Here is an 18,746-nt window from a genome sequence, read left to right as displayed (position 1 = left end):
AGAAAAGATGCTTGGAATGATTTTGATTTTTTTGAATTTATCAAGTTTAGATTTATGGCCCAGGATGTGATCTATCCTGGAGAAGTTTCCATGAGCACTTGAAAAAAAGGTGAAATTCATTGTTTTGGGGTGAAATGTCCTATAGATATCAATTAGGTCTAACTGATTTAATGTATCATTTAAAGTTTGCGTTTCTTTGTTAATTTTCTGTTTAGTTGATCTGTCCATAGGTGTGAGTGGGGTATTAAAGTCTCCCACTATTATTGTGTTATTGTTGATTTCCCCTTTCATACTTGTTAGCATTTGTCTTACATATTGCGGTGCTCCTATATTGGGTGCATATATATTTATAATTGTTATATCTTCTTCTTGGATTGATCCTTTGATCATTATGTAGTGGCCTTCTTTGTCTCTTTTCACAGCCTTTGTTTTAAAGTCTATTTTATTGGATATGAGTATTGCCACTCCTGCTTTCTTTTGGTCTCTATTTGCGTGGTATATCTTTTCCAGCCCTTCACTTTCAGTCTGTATGTGTCCCTTGTTTTGAGGTGGGTCTCTTGTAAGCAGCATATAGAGGGGTCTTGTTTTTGTATCCATTCGGCCAGTCTTTGCCTTTTGGTTGGGGCATTCAACCCATTTACGTTTATGGTAATTATTGATAAGTATGATCCCGTTACCATTTACTTTATTGTTTTGGGTTCAGGTTTATACACCCTTTTTGTGTTTCCTGTCTAGAGAATATCCTTTAGAATTTGTTGGAGAGCTGGTTTGGTGGTGCTGAATTCTCTCAGCTTTTGCTTGTCTGTAAAGCTTTTGATTTCTCCTTCATATTTGAATGAGATCCTTGCTGGGTACTGTAATCTGGGCTGTAGGTTATTTGCTTTCATCACTGTAAGTATGTCTTGCCATTCCCTCCTGGCCTGAAGAGTTTCTATTGAAAGATCAGCTGTTATCCTTATGGGAATCCCCTTGTGTGTTATTTGTTGTTTTTCCCTTGCTGCTTTTAATATTTGTTCTTTGTGTTTGATCTTTGTTAATTTGATTAATATGTGTCTTGGGGTGTTTTGCCTTGGGTTTATCCTATTTGGAACTCTCTGTGTTTCTTAGACTTGGGTGATTATTTCCTTCCCCATTTTAGGGAAGTTTTCAACTATTATCTCCTCAAGGATTTTCTCATGGTCTTTCTTTTTGTCTTCTTCTGGGACTCCTATAATTCGAATGTTGGAGCGTTTCATATTGTCCTGGAGGTCTCTGAGAATGTCCTCATTTCTTTTAATTCGTTTTTCTTGTTTCCTCTCTGATTCATTTATTTCTACCATTCTATCTTCTATTTCACTAATCCTATCTTCTGCCTCCGCTATTCTACTATTTGTTGCCTCCAGAGTGTTTCTGATCTCATTTATTGCGTTATTCATTATATATTGATTCTTATTTCTTCTAGGTCCTTGTTAAACCTTTCTTGCATCTTCTCAATCCTTGTCTCTAGGCTGTTAATCTGTGATTCCATTTTGATTTCAAGATTTTGGATCATTTTCACTATCAATATTCGGAATTCTTTCTCAGGTAGATTCCCTACCTCTTCCTCTTTTGTTTGGTTTGGTGGGCAACTCTCCTGTTCCTTTACCTGCTGAGTATTCCTCTGTCTCTTCATCTTGGTTATATTGCTGTGTTTGGAGTGGCCTTTTTATATTCTGGTAATTTGTGGAGTTCTCTTTATTATGGAGCTTCCTCACTGTGGGTGGGGTTCTATCAGTAGCTTGTCAAGGTTTCCTGGTTAGGAAGGCTTGTGTTGGAGTTCTGGTGGGTGGAGCGGGGTTACTTCTCTCTAGAGTGCAGTGGAGTGACCAGTAATGGGTTATGAGACATCAAAGGTTTTGGAATAACTTTGAGCTGCCTGTATTTTGAAGCTCAGGGGAGTGTTCCTGTGTTGCTGGAGAATTTGCGTGGTATGTCTTGTTCTGGAACTTGTTGGCCCTTGGGTGGAGCTTGGTTTCAGTGTAGGTATGGAGGCATTTGATGAGCTCCTATTGCTTAATGTTCCCTGAATTCAAGAGTTCTCTAATGTTTTCAGGCTTTGGACTTAAGCCTCCTGCTTCTGGTTTTCAGTTTTTACAGTAGCCTCTAGACTTCTCCATCTATACAGCACCGATGATAAAACATCTAGGTTAAAGATGAAAAGTTTCTCCACATTGAGGGACATTCAGAGAGGTTCACTGTTTTTGAAGACAATGGTCTGCTTTTCTGGTTGCCTGATGTCCTCTGCCAGCCTACAGAAGTTGTTTTGTGGAGTTTGCTCAGCGTTGAAATGTTCTTTTGAGGAATTTGTGAGGGAGAAAGTGGTCTTCCCGTCCTATTCCTCCGCCATCTTTTTTTCTTCTCTGGAAAATTCTTAAAGAGATGGGAATACCAGACCACCTACCTGCCTGCTGAGAAAACTTTAGTCACAGGTGGGTAGCTTGTATTTCGTCAGAAAGAATCCTCAGCCAGGGAGCATCAGGTACCACATCTACGTGTGTCATGGTTCTGCTGACAGGCCTTTTAAGGTAATCTTCAGCACTGATACTTTCCACGTTGTTCCATTTCATTCTATTCTACTCCTTTCTTTCTTTTTAGTATTGATCAGTGCATAACAAACTGACTTCAGAATTCACTAATGATTTTGATTTAGCAGTTGAAACATTGCTCTAGATGTGTCTCTACTTCATTTAGAGAGGGTGTGGCCACATTCTTTCCCCTGGAGCACGTGTGTCCGTATCCAGGTTTAATTAACAGTCTTATTCCGTGTGTGTGCTTATCACCAGGGGAGATAAGAGCGACAGCTGTCCTGATTGAGACGCTGTAGATTTTGTACAACTGCTTTACAATTTAGGCCAAACTGTCAATACTTCAATAATTCATTTTTGAAAAACTGATGTGTAAACCTGTCCCAAGGACAATGCAAACTAAATAACTACAAGGGAGCTTCCCTGGTAACCCAGGGGCTAAGAATCTGCCTGCCCACAGCAGGGAGACATGGATTCAATCCCTGCTGGGAATTTTCCACATGCCTCAGGGCAACTAAGCCCCTAGAGCTATTAAGCCTGTGCCCTAGAACCCAGGAGCCCTAGAGGCTGTGCTCTGCAACAAGAGAAGCCACCACGAGAAGCCGGAGTACAGAAACTAGAGAAAACGCAGTGCAGCAACGAAGGCCCAGCACGGCCAAAAAGAAATACAATTGTAGTAATTACAAGGAAGTGGAAAAACAGCAAGTGGTAATTCTACCGAGTTATGACAGATGTCAACTCACCAGTGAAAACACCTGGAAATCTCAGTGTATGAAAAAGCAGTCTATAAAAATTCAGCTTGAAAGTCACTCAGTTGTTTCTGACTTTGCGACCCCATGGCCTATACAGTCCATGGGATTCTCCAGGCCAGAATACTGGAGTGGGCAGCCTTTCCCTTCTCCAGGGGATCTTTCCAACCCAGGGATCAAACCCAGGTCTCCCGCACTGCAGGCGAATTCTTTCACCATCTGAGCCAACAGGGGAAGCCCAAGATGACCAGAGTGGGTAGCCTATCCCTTCTCCAGCTGATCTTCCTGACCCAGGAATCAATCCGGGGTCTCCTGCACTGCAGGCGGATTCTTTACCAACTGAGCTATTGGGGAAGCCCAAAACACAAGTTTATTCCAGACAATTTTCTAGCCCAGTCCGGATTTCTTCAGAGGGGTGTGGCTGGTGAGTGGAGGGACTGCATGGTGAGACTCACATGCAGATGCTGCACAGGGCGGTGGGGGAGGGGTTGTCAGCAGCAGCACCTCCTCCCGCCCTCAGGCCAGGCCAGGCCAGCAGCGACGGCTGGGCAAGCTCTCATCTACAGCGGCATCACACACATATATGCAGACCGTCAGCCCCACGGGAAGGAGCACATGCCTGACTTCTGTATCGCGTCCTCTCTCTCGAAGCTGAGATCAGTTAACTATGACAAGGACAGCCTTGCATGCTCCAGGCAGTGGAAAAAACACAGTGTGTTGTAAGCAACTAGACAAGAGCCACATAGCAGCAAGTAATGAGTATAATCTAGTGAGAATTCAGGAGGTGGCATAAATTTTACTTCTTATTAATGTTTTAATCGTCACTTTGTAAAATGTATTAAACCAGTTCATATCAAAACTCAGTGTGAAGAATGTGAAATGGAAAACTACAAAGACATTTTAAATAAATAATTTATTTATTCAAAATAGTTTTCTTAACCTTATTCACAGTTTCAAGTTTAAAATGAAAAAAAAAAATAAGGGGGTGGGGGAAGGGGAGAGGTACCTATCCTTGATCAACTGTCATACAAAGTCAAAGAAAAGCAGATCTGTTCAGAACATGCACTACAGACAGACTTGCACAATGGCTGGTCTTGGAAAAATCCCGTACTGAAGTTTGAAAAGGGTAGGCTTTTTCTGTGCGACTGAGAAGGAAACACTGTGGATGCACCAGAAGTTTCTCTAACCCACCTGAACCACTGCAATCATCTGGATAGAAATGCCCTTGACCAAAGCAACATTTCTCCAAGATAAGTATCTCTTAAACCCACATAGCTTAACATACTTCAAAAATATTTAAAAGTGTTAACTGCCCTACAGCAAGTCTATGAATACTGAGGTACCACGTCCTTCTCAAAGAAACGAACGTGGGAGCTCTAAGTCTGACTGTGATGCTGGCGCCTCCGACGAAGAAGCCAGAGAACTCTGCCACGGTTGTCTGTCGTGGGCAATGAGAACTCTGTGTTTCCATCGCTGTGCCTGTTTTAAGTGGGTATTTCCCTCATATTTAATGACACGGAGCACCGAATGGAAACGCTAGTACCCGAGTGCAGAAGGCACTGACAGCATCTGTGGACGCAGCCCCAGGCGGGAGTCACTGGACAGCGGTGCTGCCGCCTCCGCCGCGAGCCAGCTGGTCCAGCAAATGGATGAGGAGGTCGACTCTTTCCAAGAGAGAGGCGTTTTTGTTCGCAGTGGCTCTCAGGAGCTGGGAGTAAACCTGCTTGTTGGTTTTGAGGAGTACGTCTTCATCAAGGATACTACTGGGTAAAAAAAAAAAAAAAAAAAAAAAAGCAAGAGATGAAGAGAATAGTGGTGCCCACCAAGAACAGTAAGAGACCCAAAACTAAACACTGATGGCCCTGTCATCACTTTTCATGGAAGCAGGGGTCCTATTAATGCCGACTTCATACTTACTTTCCTAAACCGACTGTTCACAGGCCTGTTTTTAAACACTTATTTTAAAACATCAATTAAAGCCAATACTTATTCTTTTCATAAATAGTCGAGTGTCTACCATGTACCAGGAACTGCTCCTGGTCATGAACGAAACAGACCTGGATTCCCAGCCTTCATGGAAGCCACATTCTCCTGAGGGCAAGCTGGGCGGGTATACGAGGATCTGGGTAAGGTGCGGGGAAAGAAACTCCCCCAAGCCATTTACTGTATACCTTGTTTTCTTCTTAGTTGAAGACAGCAGCTTGATGGACTGAAGGAGAAGGAATGCCAAGCGAGATTCAAATATACTGAGCAGTTTTGTCACTTCTTCTCGATTAAGACTAGGAGGAGAATCAGCAGCTGGAGGGCTCTCTTCACTCTTAGGCTAAAAACAACAAAAAGAGATTTCAGCTCAGTCACCCCACAGTTACTGCTTCATACTAAAGTGTTGGAGCCACAGTTTGAATAATCTAGCAAACGTTTTAACCAAAACAAAGAGCAAATCGAGAGGATTTTTGTCCAGGGACAGCCCTGTTGGCGGCCTTGTCTCAGCCTTCTCTGCCTCTGGGAGAACATTCTGATAGACCAAACCATGTGAAAAAACTGTCTCAAACCTAAATGGCACTTATGTAGAAGAAACTTAAGCTTGAACGAAACCCTCCTGACTTTCCAACACCACATGCTCAAGGAACAGATGGAAACTGGTCCCATGTGGTTTGAGAACCAGAACCGGAAGTTCGCAGGATGGAGGCACCACGGGAACTCAGGGAAGCTTTCAGCCACAGAGAAGGCAGCATGAATACACGGATGCTGGGGAAACTGAAAGGCCTTCCCAGGGAGCCGGCGTAAGCCCACTCACCGTTCAGCTGTAGGCAGTTTAGTGGAAACTGATACAGACCTTTTTTTTTTGTCTTTATTCCCAGGGCCTTATTATTAACCAAGGTCTATGTGGTTATTTAAAGAAACAATTTTAAAATATAAAAGATACACTTGCAAGTTAAAGAACTGTTTAATAATTCCACCAAAAAAAATAAAATAAATCAGTTAATGTGTTTTTATGCAGTGTTAGTCGCTCAGTTGTGTCCAACTCTTTGACCCCATGGACTGTATCCTGCCAGGCTCCTCTGTCCATGGAATTCCCCAGGCACAAATACTGGAGTGGGTTGCCATTCCCTTTTCCAGGAGATCTTCCCAACCCAGAGATCAAACCCGGGTCTCCTGCATTGCAGGTGGATTCTCTGCCATCTGAGCCACCAGGGCAGGCCCATGCAAAGCATAGATATTTCTGTATTTGTATCCACGCATGCATGCATATGCCCACTGTACATACTCACCATGTAGCACTGACTTTAAGACATAAAAAACTGATAAATCTGTTTTTCCATTTACCTGTTCAAATTCCTCCACAAGCTCTTTTCTGATAAGCTGGAATGCATGCTTAGTTCTCACCATTATATCAAGGGCCCCAGATAGCGTTTTTAATTTCCCAACATTGCTATTCTGACCTAGAGTGGCAAACACAAAATGATCATTCCTTTAAATACAGAGAAACTCATCCAATGTATTAATGAAAATTCTGATTTTCAAACATTATGAAGGCAGCTCATGAAAATCCCAAGAAATCTAAATCCAACTTCTGCTCAGTAGTTATCCCTAGAGAAAAACAGAACTAGAGAAACAATAAACAATCATTGTTTTCTTGCCTCACTACCTGGTTTCATACTCAAGAGTAGTAAACACTGTTTAAAAAGGAATTAACCATATTGATCATCATAGCAAATCTGTTCCTAGTATCTACTTAAAAAAAAAAAAAATGAATCCTGCTCATTCTAAGGAATTCAAACATGGAAAATTCAAAGATGCAAACTAGAAAAGACCTCCCCAGACCACCCCCAGAAAGAGCTACTTGACGTTCAGTTCTGCACATGCTGCCAGAATTTTAAGAAGATGATTTTAGTAAAAGGTATTTCTTCCTTTTTTTTTTTTTAAAGATCTTTTTGATGTGGACCATTTTTAAAGTCTTTATTGAATTTGTTACAATATGGCTTCTGTTTTACGTTTTGCTTTCTTTGGCTGTAAGGCATGTGGAATCTTAGCTCCCCAACCAGGGACTGAATCTGCACCTCTGCACTGGCATTGGAAGGCGAAGTCTTATCCACTGGACTGCCCGGGAAGTCCCCCTAGTAAAAGGTGTTCCTAAAAACTGTTTTGGGTAGGTAATACGTTCTCAAAACGTGTAACGTTCAAGTGGGCATACGCTGAAAGCTGCCCTGCCGGCCTCCCCAGAAGAGACAGTGCCATCAGTTTCGTGTCCATCCTTCCAGAGACACTGTATAAACATGTACACATTAAACTCATTTTAATTTTATAGAAGAAAATAACTGAAATGAAACCAGTAGGATTGCTGTACTTCAAATAAATGTTTGTTTCTTTACCAGACAAGAGATACTTCTCGCAAGATGCTTCTGCAGAAAGGGAACAGCTGAACAAGGTAGAGGAGTGAGTTTAGAAAAACACACCCGGTGGTGGAGAGCCAGCCCACTCCAAGCTGAGGCGAATGGCAGAATACCACGTCTCCCTTTACCCCTCCCTGCCCTCCCACCTCATCTGCACCTTGTCAGGCTCTGTGGTTACCGTGCAGAGGGACTCAGTGGGGCCGCCACGCTGCCACCACCGCTTCTCCGCCCCCACCTTGTTCATGATGACTCAAATCTTTGTCTAAAGTAACTTGTCAGAATTTTTTTTTTTTTTTTCAAATAAGAAATCCTGGGCTGTATTCCAGTATTTCTAGTCATTAAACATAATCTAACACATTTATGTTTTAAACAGCATTTCAAAAAAACATCCCTATCCAAAGACATTAACTATAGACAAATTTAAAAGAAGACAGCATTACTTACATCCAAGAGTGATCCATAGGTCTGCCTCACTCTAAGACAATCCAACACTAAGCCAATGCATACAAATCTGAGAAATAAAGAAGACTTACTGGCCATCTGGAACTCTGCAAAGGCTACTCTTTCTAACTGTACTCTAAGGAGTTCACACGGAGCGTCTTTCAGAAGCTGAAAAAGCTTCCCAGCCTTGCTGTAATGAAGGTCTGCCAGCACCCGGTGCTGCTTCCTAAGCTGCTCATCACCAACCTAGAACCAAAAATAAGATAAATCCTAAGGCTTGGGCTTCACAGCAACGACTTCACCAGACCTCTGGATCACTAAATGCTTTTCAGCATTTTGTTGAGTCCCAGAGTTTTAGCTCTTGCATCTGGGTCTGTGTTTCACTGGTTTTGGGTGTTGCATGCGGAAGGCAGGCCAGCTCCATCCTTCTGTGTGCAGGAGTCCAGCTGTCCCGGCGCCAGGGAGCTGCCTCAGAACCCTCTCATGCTGGCATGTGCCATGAGGATATTAGGCCATCTGGACAAATATAAGTTTAGGTTGGGGCCCCCCTGAGGCAAGTGAAAGAGTCTAGGGTCAGCTCAGAGGAGAGAGAAAAACCCTCTCCAGGTTAAGCTGGGCCTCAAAGGACAATATTCCTGGGATAAAGGCAACCCAGAAGCAAACCCACACCCAAGGGACTGCAAGGTAAGCTGCCTTGGTGCTAAGGAAGGGAAAACAACAAAACCATTAAAAAAAAAATCCCTGAGAAACTATATAGGCACAAGACTCCTGGCAGAAGCAGGTCACCCTCTCTGAAGGAAGGCACCTCGACCTCAGGCCTCAGATTATTCTCAGAAACACATGGATTTGAGCACCAGGGTTCACGTACAAGACTGTTCATAGTACTGTTTCTAATTAGCCCCCTGGTAGCTCAGAGGTTAAAGTGTCTGCCTGCAATGCGGGAGACCTGGGTTTGATCCCTGGGTCAGGAAGATTCCCCTGGAGAAGGAAATGGCAACCCACTCCAGTATTCTTGCCTGGAGAATCCCATGGACAGAGGAGCCTGGTGGGCTACGGTCCACGGGGTCGCAAAGAGTCAGACACGACTGAGCGACTTCACTTTCACTTTCCAGCCTCAAATGAGAACCACCCCAAAGTTCAGCTATCACAGAATGGATAAATAAACTGATATACTCATTTAATGAATCCTACAAAGCTAAGTAAATGAACAGTTATGCATCCACCTGGAAGAATCTCCAAAATGTGATGTTAACTAAAGAGCAGTAAGTCAAAGAAGAATATATACAGTATGGTTTGTTCTATAAAGGTCAAAACCAGATAAAATATAAACATACTGCTTAAGTGATAAAACACAGAAAAAGTATGGACATAATAGAAAGCCCCGGACAGGAGTTAATCTGGGCGGGTACTGAGAGAGACTCAGCAGGGGAAGGGGCACACAGGGCGCACCTGATGGACCCTTCCACTCCTTAACCTCGAGGCGAGGTACACAGGGCTTTCCTTTGTTATTCTTTAAACTGTACAAATGCTTCACATGTATCCCCTGTGTCCTTTGATATGCATGCTCCATTTCACAGTAAAATTTTTTTAAACTGAGTGATGGATACTTTAAATTGGCATAGAACCATTTTCTATAAAGAGTAACTACATTAAAAAAAAAAAAAAGACTAAATAATACACTCCGGCAAATGTCTAATTTTGCAAACTAAGGCCTAATCAACTGTAATGGAAAAAAATATGCAACATGGGGGAAGGGGAAACACTTACCCTTCAAGCTTTTCTGAAATGGCTACAAGAACAGATGGCATTTAAAATCTATACAGAAATGCAAGACAAACAACACTTCTAAGTGGACTGAATCGGAATGGCAGTACCTGGTTCCGCAGGCAGCTATGGTACATGGACGCCAGCCTGTGATGGATGGTTGCAGCCCGGTACTGACAAAGGGGCTGTCGGGCAGACACCGAGTCCACGTCGCAGTATTTCAGCGACTTCATCATCGCCTCGCTGACTTCTTTTTCAATCTGTGTATTTTTTTTTTAAGGGAAAGGGAAAAATGACCATCTCATAATCTTGTGTAAGAATTTTAAAAACAAATACTGCTTGTCAAGGAAAAGACTGTAACAGATGCTATGTATCTGTTAAAGGAATATATAAGGTTAATACTTCTACATAATCAAGCAAATATTATTACCTGCTCTTGAGCTTTTCTAGATAATGGAGCATAATCTTGCTGTAGAGTTGCCATCGTAAAATAAGTAGTGGACAGTTCCCAATTCACCGAGTCCCAGACGGCTGGGTGTATGTCCCGTGTTCCCAAGGACCTTAGAGCTTTCAGGTAGTAATCGACAGCCTGTGAGGGAGCAGAGGGCCACTGTGACTCAGCTTAAGTACACACCTTAAACTAAAACATGCCTCATAGTCACCCCAACAGCAACTTTCCTTGAGAGAATTTATAGGACAGTGTCATGAAGAAAGGGAAAAAAGTAAATCAATGACACTCTTCAATGACGGAAGTGATTTCAAGTGGACTGCATTTCGCCCGCCTTTCCTCTTAAGTGTCATCAGGCAAGCTGTTTTACGACTCATGTGAACCCATGAGGATTCATTTCTTCCTTCATTTTTGTCCCCTCCTTTCTAAATAAAAATTATAGCTTATATAACTAGCAAACTAGATAAAATATTTTTTGACGAGTCTACAGATGGAACAATTTGCTGGGTTTGACTGTATTTAAAGAAGCAACCCTTCCCACCTCTATCATAATGCTGAAATGCATGGTCATTGTATTCAGCCAAACAAAATCTCACTGAATTCCATCACCCACCAATAATTTCTACATTTCTGGTGTGTACTTATCCACTTTTTCTATGAATATGTAAACTTAAGAAAAATAAGATCACTTTGTTTTAAAGCTCAATATGCAACAAACATTACTCACTAAATATAAACAGATTCAAAGTTCTTGACTAAATGTGTGTTCTTGAGTTCTTATACCTTCTCCAATACTAGATATCACCATTTGCCAAAAAATTTTACAATTTGATAAAAGAAACTCAGTTTAAAAGTTTCATAAAACTTTGAAATTGTTCTTACATATGAACCAGTTTTTTTGTTCAAGGTTAGTTGTTCTGCTACTGGGGCAGCTTATTTTCAAGGATTCTTAGTTTTCTTTTTATCTTAAGGGTTTATTAACCTCTGAGCTGTCACGTGCGCTTTGTTTTCCCTAGATTTGGACTACTCTGCAACTGTGCTTTCTGTTGTGCATTTAAAACACAACTTTTATGCATCTGAACATCCATCTTTTACTTTGTGATTTTTGTTCATTGTGTTATGAAGGGAAAATCCCATCTCATCAGATTAACTATCTACTTATGTTTTCCTTTGAGATTTCTACAGCTTCACTTCTCCAGGTCGATCTTTCATCCATTTGACATTTACTCTGGTGGTAGTTGTTGTTCAGTTGCTAAGTCGTGTCCAACTCTTTGCACCCCCATGGACTGTAGTCAACCAGGTTCCTCTGTCCATGGGAGTCTCCAGGCAAGGATACTGGAGTGGGTTGCCTTTTCCTTCTCCAGGGGATCTTCCCAACCCAGGGATCAGACCCATGATCTCCTGTGTCTCTTCACTGGCAGGCAGATTCTTTACCACGGCACCACACAGACTGGGGTGGCTTTAATCTGGTTCAGTTCAGTTCAGTCGCTCAGTCGTGTCCGACTCTTTGGGACCCCATGAATCGCAGCATGCCAGGCCTCCCTGTCCATCACCAACTCCCAGAGTTCACTCAGATTCACGTCCATCGAGTCAGTGATGCCATCCAGCCATCTCATCCTCGGTCGTCCCCTTCTCCTCCTGCCCCCAATCCCTCCCAGCATCAGAGTCTTTTCCAATGAGTCAACTCTTTGCATGAGGTGGCCAAAGTACTGGAGCTTCAGCTTTAGCATCATTCCTTCTAAAGAAATCCCAGGGCTGATCTTCAGAATGGACTGCTTGGATCTCTTTGCAGTCCAAGGGACTCTCAAGAGTCTTCTCCAACACCACAGTTCAAAAGCATCAATTCTTCAGCGCTCAGCCTTCTTCATGGTCCAACTCTCACATCCACACATGACTACTGGAAAACCATAGCCTTGACTAGCTAACCATAAAACCAATAAACCATAGCATTATTGACTATGCCAAAGCCTTTGACTGTGTGGATCACAATAAACTGTGGAAAATTCTGAAAGAGATGGGAATACAGACCACCTGACCTGCCTCTTGAGAAATCTGTATGCAGGTCAGGAAGCAATAGTTAGAACTGGACATGGAACAACAGACTGGTTCCAAATAGGAAAAGGAGTATGTCAAGGCTGTATATTGTCACCCTGCTTATTTAACTTATATGCAGAGTACATCATGAGAAATGCTGGACTGGAAGAAACACAAGCTGGAATTAAGATTGCCAGGAGAAATATCAATAACCTCAGATATGCAGATGACACCACCCTTATAACAGAAAGTGAAGAGGAGCTAAAAAGCCTCTTGATGAAAGTGAAAGAGGAGAGTGAAAAAGTTGGCTTACAGCTCAACATTCAGAAAACGAAGATCATGGCATCCAGTCCCATCACTTCATGGGAAATAGATGGGGAAACAGTGGAAACAGTGTCAGACTTTCTTTCTTTGGGCTCCAGAATCACTGCAGATGGTGACTGCAGCCATGAAATTAAAAGACGCTTACTCCTTGGAAGAAAAGTGTTGACCAACCTAGATAGCATATTCAAAGGCAGAGACATTACTTTGCCGACTAAGGTCCGTCTAGTCAAGGCTATGGTTTTTCCTGTAGTCATGTATGGATGTGAGAGTTGGACTGTGAAGAAGGCTGAGCGTTGAAGAATGACGCTTTTGAACTGTGCTGTTGGAGAAGACTCTTGAAAGTCCTTTGGACTGCAAGGAGATCCAACCAGTCCATTCTGAAGGAGATCAACCCTGGGATTTCTTTGGAAGGAATGATGCTAAAGCTGAAACTCCAGTACTTTGGCCACCTCATGCAAAGAGTTGACTCATTGGAAAAAACTGATGCTGGGAGGGATTGGGGGGCAGGAGGAGAAGGGGATGACCGAGGATGAGATGGCTGGATGGCATCACTGACTCGATGGACATGAGTCTGAGTGAACTCCAGGAGATGGTGATGAACAGGCAGGCCTGGCATGCTGCGATTCATGGGGTTGCAAACAGTCGGACACGACTGAGCGACTGAACTGAACTGAACTGACTAGACGGACCTTAGTCGGCAAAGTAAAGTCTCTGCTTTTTAATCTGGTTACACCAATGCAATTTACTGAACGATTGTGTTTTCCCTATCAATTCAACCTGTCGTCTTCACTACTGAATCCCTAGTACTCTTAGGCTAGATGCTGATGTCTCTTCCTATGCCATCACCAAGTTAACTATTTCAGTTTTATCACCTTTTAGTGGTGCTATAGCAAAGTGGAAACAACAATCAAGTGTGAACAGATGAAGCCCCATATGCAAGTGTTACCTTATTGTAATACAAGCCTTCTTCTGGTGAGAATTCACGTTTAAATTCATCACCTGCGCCACAGTGCGCCTGTGCGCAAATCCGCATGAGTCGTCCCGTGTTACATAATAAAAGGGCCGCATTTGTGGCATCGTCGATTGACTCAAAGTTGTGAATTCCCTTTTCAAAACAAGAAAAGCTTTTTTTCCACAACTGTTGCTCTGCAGTGGACACAGTTTTGCTCACTTTGCCAGAAAAGAAAGAAAACAATTGCGTAAGCAGGTATCAGTGTAAGCCCACCAGTGTGTCTTGATGAGAGGAGCGTGGCAGTGACAGGGTGCCCAGGGCAGCAGCAGCCACCTGGACCAACTGCAGCGCGCTATTCTCATCACACCTGTTATACTCTCTTCACGCCTCTGTTCCCCACCCCCCAAACCTATGCTGAGGTCCTACACACAACTGCGATTCACTTAAGGTCATCTGTGGCTGTTGTTCAGTTTCTAAGTTGTGTCCTCCTCTTTGCGACCCCCTGGACTGTAGACCGCCAGGCTGCTCTGTCCGTGGGATTTCTCAGGCAAGAATACTAGAGTGGATTGCCATTTCATACTCCAGGGAATCTTCCCATCCCAGGGATTGAACTCGTGTCTCCTGCATTGGCAGGTGGGTTCTTCAGCACCGAGCCACCTGGGAGGTCATAAAGTGGGACTCTGATCCAAAATGACTGTCCTCATAAAAGAGATGCCAGCAATGTGCACAGAGAGAAGGCCAGGGGAGAAGACAGCAAGAAGGGGGCCACCTGAAGGGGGCCACCTGCAAGCCAACGGGAGAAGTCTCAGAGAAATCCAGCCTTGGACTTTTAGCTCCAGACTGTGAGACATCAACTTCTGTTGTAAAACCATCTAGTCCGTTGTATTTTTTTTTAACTCTTTATTTTGTATTGGAATACAGCCGATTAACAATGCTGTGACAGTTTCAGGTGGACAGCAAAGGGACTCAGCCACACACACACATGTATCCATTCTCCCGTAAACTCCCCTCCCAACCAGGCTGCTACATAACACTGAGCAGAGCTCCCTACTACATCCCTATGCTATACAGTAGGTTAGTCTGTGCTATTTTGTTATGGCAGCCAAGCAGGCTAAAACAATATTCTGAATCCTCTTCTCTATTAATCAGCTGGTATTAAAGCAAGCAAATAAGAACATCTGAGCAAAGCACCATTTTATAAAGATTCTAGAGACATGGTCCCATGAATTTTAAGAGGCACAATCTGCGTCTTCTCGAATTCTCCTTTCTGACTACCACTTTTCATATGCCTTTACTGACTTCCTCCTCCAGAAGCACCTTAAAAGCACATGTTCTTGTATCTCAACTTAAAAAAACAGACTATATATGTATAAATAACAAAGCTCAGGTCCTCCCACCAGCAATGACCTCTTGTACCTTGGTGCCAAGCACCACTCACAGGGCACAGGCATACGGTAACTCACTTATTCAGCTTATGCACTGTCCCCCGCTTTCTCCCTCAGCCCGTTTTGTTTCTCATGCTGTGTGTACAGCCTCTACAATTTCACCCATTCTCATGGGTTCAACTATCACCCTGATGTGAATGGTTCCCAGTCTAAGTTTCGCTAACCCAAAGAGCTCTTGCTGACCCACACATTTCTGACTACTAAACCAGACCATTCACTCACATGTCCACTGGCCTCTCACACTCAACATGGGTCCAGAGGAATCCAACACCCTCTGCCTGAATCACTGAAGACCACTCGTTGCTACTCCCAACGCCCTCTGACATGGTATCTCTGGCTCTTTCCTTCTGCCTACTCTGGTCAGGACATCCCACCTTTCCCACGTCTGCCTGCTGACGCCCTACATGTCATGTGCCATCTGCCCAAACTACATCTTCTTCCCACAAGCCTTCCAAACACATGCAACTCGAAGAAACGTCTCCTTTCCCCACTCCTCTACTGAACTGCACTGGTGCTTACAGCATCTTTCAGAGACCTGTATTCATATCCAGCTTCCCAACTTGGAGAACTACGTGTTAGCTGACTTTATATCCAGCACAAAGCCTACCACGTGGCTGACTGTCCAACTCACTTCTGAACTGATCAGGTGGAGGACAGAGGACACCGAAATAACTCCCAAGGGAAAATAATGTCTCTTCCTATTTTTATTTCCTCAGGATTTAATAATAAAAGATAAAAAGTGTATCCCTTTATGAAATTACACCAAATGCCACAGTTCCTGGCTTGAACCATGTAAAAAATCAGCATGATTTACTAAGAGGATAGGTGATAGAGAGGGGACCCCAGAAAGATACTCACCTAGCCTCTCGCTCTGTAACGCAGCAGCCTGATTCATGTAAAAGACACCGATCTCGTTTCTAATGTTACCCATTCTCTTCAATACTTGTACATAGTGCTCTGGGTTTTGGCTTTTTAAGTCACTAAACTGCAGGATTTCATTAGCAGCCTCATAACATTTACAACTAACTGAAAGTTGACTTTCTAAGTCTGTAGACAAATCAGTGGCCCATGCAAATCCTTAAAAGAAAAAGAGGAAACATTACCGTGAATCATATGAACCCTTCTTCCTTAGCATCTAAGTAATCTAATACTTTTAAGACAAAAGAACAAATAGATGCAATATAGCATAAACATATTAAAATTCAATTAATACCACTAAACTTTTAAATTTCAGAAGGTCTCTGAATTTATTTAAACAACTGTGTTTTGTTGAAACATTAACATCTGATTAAGAGAAGTATTTTCCTGCCTAAAAATACCAAACAATTCCCAAGACCCAGATTTTACCAGATGCGCTGCTTATTGGTACAGACCTAAAGTTGTCCACTGATACGAAGTAAACCATTTTTTCCTTTTTAACTACTGAAAACCGTTCTTGAAATAAATTTCTGACTGCTACCAGAAGCTAGTTATGTACATTTCCTTCTCCAGAGGATCTTCCCGCCCCAGGGATCGAACCTGGGCCTCCTGCATTGCAAGCAGATTCTTTACCGATTTAGCTACAAGGGAAGCCCCATTATATGAATAGTTAAGTTTAAGTCGCAGAAGAAGCTAACTGATAAGCTCTAAAGACTTAAACCTGCCATCTAGTGGAGACTGGAGTAAACTCAGGGGCTGGGCCCAAAAACTCAAGGGAAAAAAGGGCAGTACCCCTGCTGCTAACTTTCAGGGAGCACATCACTCTTACAAAGAGGTACCTTAAGTGAAACCAGCATGATGGGAGCTGCAAAAACAAACTATGGATTTTCTCACCACATCTATTAAAATAAAATGGTCATCTGAGAAATTCAGACAGGGAGGAAGGGAAGAAAGAGGGCCAGAAACCCCCAAGGAAATTATACATTTCCTCCCTCTGTGTACTCTCTAGATGTTAACAGTCCAAAACTTTTTGGGATGTGGGTATCAAGTGATATAAACAACTCAAGAGCATAATAAACAATTTCATGATACATTACAAAAGCACCTTACATCTCATTTACTGCCCAAACTGCGGGTGCTTATATCTACTGGACAGAGCTAAGAGGAGGAATACTGCTGCTGTGGACTAAATTCTCCCATCTCCCAGGCTTAAAATCTGACGACTCCAAAAAGACAGCCGTGAACCACGTTCAAAAAATAATGACCTCTGTATCTTAGCCCCTAGGAACCATTCAGAAGGTAACACATTCCCTTTTATGCACTGCTAATTCCTTTTCAAAAGAAAATCATGGGTTGGTCAGTTGACGAAAGGGTTATTACAGAAAGACAAGTGTAAAATGGTCAGTATGATCGCCCCCCAGAGATTATTTTTAGTTAGTTCCAGTTGTATAATTAGTAATTACAAAATATTCCAAAACCATTTTAGACACAAATACACAGGATTGTGTTCAACGTTAACATTAAGAAATGATGACACCCTGACGTTTCTGGCGCTTCTCTGAGCCACAGAGCAGGCCCCTCCCTGCGTACCCTGGCAGCTGGACTCCCTGTGGAGGCTGTGCAGGATCTCCTGGTCCTCCTTCGTTTGGTAGTTGAACTCCTCAAGGTGTGCCGCCCTGTTGCTTGCGTTCTGGGCCAGCATTAGCTGGATATCACCGCAGAGCGTCAAATACTGAGAAAGAAACAGCAGCACTTCAGAAAGCATATTGGTGCAGAGGCAGCAGTAAGTATCTATGTGGAAAGAGCAGGAGGGAGAGAAAACATAGCACATTAAAAATGAAGGGACACAGTAAAACTTAGGAAGATCGTTCATGTATTTCAAAATGAAGGGCTATTAAACCAGAGTGGAAAGTACTAGGAAACATACAAGGTTAGAAAAAAATTTTTACATGAACATTTCACTGAGCAAAATTTCACTGTGATTCAGATGCCTTCTCTGATCTCTTCTCCCAAAGCTACTGAACATATTCATCTGCAGTGACTTACCATGGCTCTGCAAAGCTAATTTAATGTATCGTAATGCTCTTCCGTACTTCTGAAGACTCATGGCAGCATCAGACAAGACGTAATAGGCCTTCGATGACTTGAGAATCAGCTGGAGCTTCATTTTATGTTGCCAAGAACCAGGGATCATTCCAGATTGACTGGAATAATTGCCCTTCTGAAGGGAGCCCACTACAACATGAGGGGGAGAAGACGTACATTTTATTTGAATATAAGTCTCACTGTACCAAAAAAAATTGTTTCTTGATATAAACACACCAGGCTTTGGTACAATTAACAGTACAACAAAACTGGTAAATGCTATGCTACTTAAACGCGGCGAAGTATTACTAGAACAGCAGTGTTTCAATCCCCTTGAGATCTCCAAAGCCCTCCTTCCACACAGCTGTCAACTCTGTCACTCCCTCTGGGGCTCACTGACATCCCTGGGTTCGTGACTGGCATCTACTTCCTTTCTCTAGCCTATGGGTCAACCTGCCCCAAAGTGCACCTTCCTGAAGCACAGCTTTAATCACAGAACTCCTGTTCTAAACATTAAAATGGTTCCTCACCACTTATTATGTCATGCTCAGCATCTCCCAGGTTCAAGATTTCTCCTTTTTTGATCAGCTCTAATGTTTGAGTCTTTCAAAATACAAATGAAAAGTATTTAAGGCTCTTTTATGGTTTT

At 42.8% G+C, this 18,746-nt stretch overlaps 1 protein-coding gene across 4 annotated transcripts in view; it reads right to left on the bottom strand.

The window, feature by feature from the left end:
* Nucleotides 1-4,190: 4,190 nt before the first annotated feature.
* The window catches only part of EDRF1 (erythroid differentiation regulatory factor 1), a 32,879-nt gene continuing 18,323 nt past the window's right edge, over nt 4,191-18,746 (bottom strand). For 2 of the 4 annotated variants that reach the window (XM_004020363.6, XM_042239063.2), the window contains 10 exons: nt 18,059-18,247; nt 17,603-17,803; nt 15,953-16,171; nt 13,644-13,867; nt 10,322-10,480; nt 10,002-10,151; nt 8,220-8,373; nt 6,620-6,735; nt 5,464-5,615; nt 4,191-5,055 (listed from right to left, as the gene is read on the bottom strand). In XM_004020363.6, coding sequence (XP_004020412.1) covers nt 4,887-5,055; nt 5,464-5,615; nt 6,620-6,735; nt 8,220-8,373; nt 10,002-10,151; nt 10,322-10,480; nt 13,644-13,867; nt 15,953-16,171; nt 17,603-17,803; nt 18,059-18,247 — 1,733 coding nt within the window. In that variant the 3' untranslated portion in view covers nt 4,191-4,886. The remainder of the gene's footprint in view (nt 5,056-5,463; nt 5,616-6,619; nt 6,736-8,219; nt 8,374-10,001; nt 10,152-10,321; nt 10,481-13,643; nt 13,868-15,952; nt 16,172-17,602; nt 17,804-18,058; nt 18,248-18,746) is intronic. The other 2 variants (XM_042239062.2, XM_060404580.1) reach the window with 1 other exon arrangement.

The sequence above is a fragment of the Ovis aries genome, chromosome 22, assembly GCF_016772045.2.
Source record: "Ovis aries strain OAR_USU_Benz2616 breed Rambouillet chromosome 22, ARS-UI_Ramb_v3.0, whole genome shotgun sequence".
In the NCBI taxonomy this organism is placed as follows: domain Eukaryota; kingdom Metazoa; phylum Chordata; class Mammalia; order Artiodactyla; family Bovidae; genus Ovis; species Ovis aries.
The sequence above is the reverse complement of the archived record's forward strand: the minus strand, read 5'-3'. Positions and strand labels throughout refer to the sequence as shown.